Source organism: Eimeria maxima, genomic scaffold (assembly GCF_000499605.1).
Source record: "Eimeria maxima Weybridge genomic scaffold, Emw_scaff1064, whole genome shotgun sequence".
Lineage (NCBI taxonomy): Eukaryota > Apicomplexa > Conoidasida > Eucoccidiorida > Eimeriidae > Eimeria > Eimeria maxima.
Genome location: NW_013564103.1, coordinates 1 through 3,315, shown reverse-complemented (window position 1 = coordinate 3,315; position 3,315 = coordinate 1). Strand labels below are relative to the sequence as shown.

Here is a 3,315-nt window from a genome sequence, read left to right as displayed (position 1 = left end):
AGCCGAAGGGGATCTGCAACAGAAGGCAAGGAAAGCTAGAGAGTTATTACTAGAAAAACATCAGGTATAGCTGCAGCTGCTGCTGCACCTCGTGCTTGCTGCTGCTACTGCTGCTGCTAGGGTTGCTGCTCTTCTGCTGCAGCAGGGGTTTAGAATGTTTCTTCTCGTGCTGCTGCTCGTACATTAGCGGTTTCAGTTGCTGCATCAGCAGCACCAACTGCAGCAGCAGCAGTCTGCGTCCTATGTATATGCTGCTGCATGCTATTTAGGTGAAGTTCGTGCTGCAGCTGCGGGGAAGGGAGAGGGCAAACCCTCAGAGTTATCTCCCGCTGCTGCAGCAGCTGCAGCAGATGCTGCAGGATGTGGGGCGACCAGCAGCACAGCAGCAAAATAAAGGGAATTCTTCTGCACTAACTCTCTTCTTACAACCCTGCAAAAGAAATAACCCTAAAACGGGACAGCAGCAACAGCAGGGGCAGCAGCGGGATGAGCAACAAGTAGTGCAACAGGAGGAGGTGCAGCAAGAAGAGCAGCAGGAGCAGCAGCAACAGCAGGAGGATTCTCCCGATATAAACGAATAATTGAGCTAGACATATTACCCATCTGTTGACGCCCCAGACAGCTAGCTAGCTAGCTAGCTGCTTTGGCGGTAACCATGGCTTGGGCCAGCTAGCTACCTAGCTATCCGCCTAGCTCCCTGCCTAACTACTCAGCTGGCTAGCTAGCCAACTAGCTAGCTAGCTAGTCTGTTTGGGATGGTGCATGCGGCAGAAGGAGACATCTGCAGTAGCCTCTTGGTGGTAACGCAGCCGCAGCAGCAACGGAAGCACCAAGAACCGCAGCAGGAGGGACTGCAGAGTTGCACCTGCTGAACTAAATAGCAGCAGCAGCAGCAGCAGCAGCAGCAGCCGAACGGCTACATTTTTCTTGTGGGGTGTACAGACACCGGCGACTCGTACGATGGTGCTGCCCATCCAGCTGCATCCCCTAACTAGCTAGCTACCTAGCTAGGTACTAAGCGATATATCTACCTAGCCTCTTGGCTGGCTAGCTAATTGTTGGCAGCTATCTGGTCAACTGTCTTGCTAGCTGGTTGGCTGGACAACTCTAGCTGCCTAGCCGGCTAGCTAAGACAAATAGCCAGCTAGTTAGCTGTGGTGTAGCTGCAGAAGAAGGATGAAAGGATAAGCGGGGGGATTATAAGACAGCATTTAACCGCAAATGTAAAACAGCAGCAGGGGCCCCTTATGGGGGGCCCCCATGGGGGGGCCCCCACTGGGAACCCCCTTTTGGAGGCCCCCCACGGCTTACTCAGTACCCTCCGCTGCAACGTCCCTACCCCGGGGGGGCCCTTCCTCCCTCTATGAGGCCCTGCTTCCAAAGGGGGCCCCTAGACGCCCCTCTGCGCAGAGGGGCCCCCAACTGGGGGCCCCCCCAGCTACGGGGGACCCCAAGTTGGGGGGGTCCCAAGAGGGGGCCCCTAGTAAAGGTCCCCATTAGGGCATTAACCGTGTGGGGCCCCTGGTGGTCCGCAAGGGCCCCCCTCTCACTTTCTGCCGCCTCCCGGCCTCTGGGCGATACCTTGCTGCAGCAGCTGCTGCTGCTGCCGTAGCCGCTGCTGCTGCTGCAGCTGCCTCCACACCAACTCCTCGAATTCATCGCTTTGCATCGCAGCAGCAATTGCCTGTTTAAGTGCAGCACGAGACACAATGACGGTTTCCTCTTCAGGCCTTGCTGCTGCTGCTGCTGCTTCTGCTGCAGCTGCTCTCTCCCGCGCGGCTGCTTGGCCCGCTGTAGTATCCCGCTGCAGCAACACCAACACACAACAGCAGCAACAGCAGCAAGTGAGCAATATAAAGGTACAACTAAATGCTTGACTTACCTACCCCACTAAATAAACAGCTAGCTATAAAACTAGACAGTTAGCTACCTAGCTAGCTAGCTAGCTATTTAATGTCTTACAGTTATCATCTGTAGGAGAGAACGACTACAAAACTCCCCTGGGTAAACTGCTGCTGGTGCTGATGCTGCTGTTGGAGGACGAGCTGCTGCTGCTAATGCTGCTGCAGCCTCTCCTGCTGCTAATGCTGCTGCTGTTGGTGGCCTGCGGCGGTAGTCGTCCTCCCGCTTAGAGCCCATACCATCACCTGCACTTGGGGCACCTGTGTGCTGCTGCTGCTGCTGTTGTTGCTGTTGTTGCTGCTGCTTCCGTTGTCTCTGCAATTGTGGCATATTTTGATGGTGCTGCTGCTGTTGTTGTTGCTGCTGCTGGTGCTGCTGGTGTTGCTGCTGCCGCAGCAAATTAATGATTGTATTCCCCCCATCACTACAGGAGGGGAGACTTCTTGTCCTAAGAGGCCCAGCACCCTCGTCCTCTGCTGCTGCTGCAGATGCGGCTGTTGCTGCTGTTGCTGCTGCTGTTGGTGCAGCAGAATGTCGGGCGTTGTCTCCCTTAGCAGCATTATACGACTTCTCAAAGTCACTGGGTATAGGTACACCTCCAGTTAAAACAGATAACAAAGCCTGCAGCAGCAGCAGCAGCAACAGCAGCAACACCAGCAACAACAGCAGCAATCGCAACGGTCATTTCGTTATGAGACCGCAGGAAACGCCAATAGAGCAAAACTACGACGAGAAAGCACAGAGAAAGCAAGCAGCAACAGCAGCAACAGCGGCAACGGCAGCTGCAGCAGCAGCAACTACAGCAATAGCTAAAGGTGCAACAGCGCCAGTAGCTGCTGCTGGTTCTTAAGGCCTCACCTTGCCCGCCTTCTCCCTGTTCGCTTCCTTTGTTCGTTCGAGGGCTGATTGCTGCTGTTGTTGCTGTTGTTGCTGCTGTTGTTGCTGCTGGTGCTGCTGCTGTTGCTGATGATGATTGTGCTGCCGCTGCTGTTGGTTGTTCTCATGTCCTGGATTTGGCGCTACGCCCGGGGGGGTTATTCCTGCTGCTGCTGGTGCTGATGTTGCTGCTGGTGCTGATGCTGCTGCTGGTGCAGCAGCAGCAGCAGCTGCCGCTGCTGCCCCCTCAGACTCAAGGACCTCCTGCAGCGCCTGGTGCAGCCTCTGGCGCTCCTTGTCGCTGTGCATCCACAGCCCGTATACAGCACATTGGTCCTGCAGCAGCAGCAGCAAGAAGACAATGCATGCAGTTGAAGCAAGAGTCCCCCCACCCAGACAACTAACAGCAGCAACAGCAGCAGCAGCAGCAATTTACCTCATTATCTTCGTGTATGTTATAGAAGACATGACTAGCTCAGCCAAACACCACCAACAAAGCAGTAAGAGAGCAACACACGTGCACCCCCCCCACCCCCG

The 3,315-nt window shown here is 55.3% G+C and overlaps 1 protein-coding gene across 1 annotated transcript; it reads right to left on the bottom strand.

Annotated features, from left to right (window-relative positions):
- Positions 1 to 1,546: 1,546 nt before the first annotated feature.
- Positions 1,547 to 3,079, bottom strand: EMWEY_00048050 (mRNA decapping enzyme, putative; the record flags this gene model as incomplete). Its single annotated transcript, XM_013479332.1, has 3 exons — positions 1,547 to 1,804; positions 1,963 to 2,523; positions 2,761 to 3,079. Coding segments are annotated over 3 exons (1,138 nt in total), but the record flags the coding sequence as incomplete, so codon positions are not given.
- Positions 3,080 to 3,315: the final 236 nt, after the last annotated feature.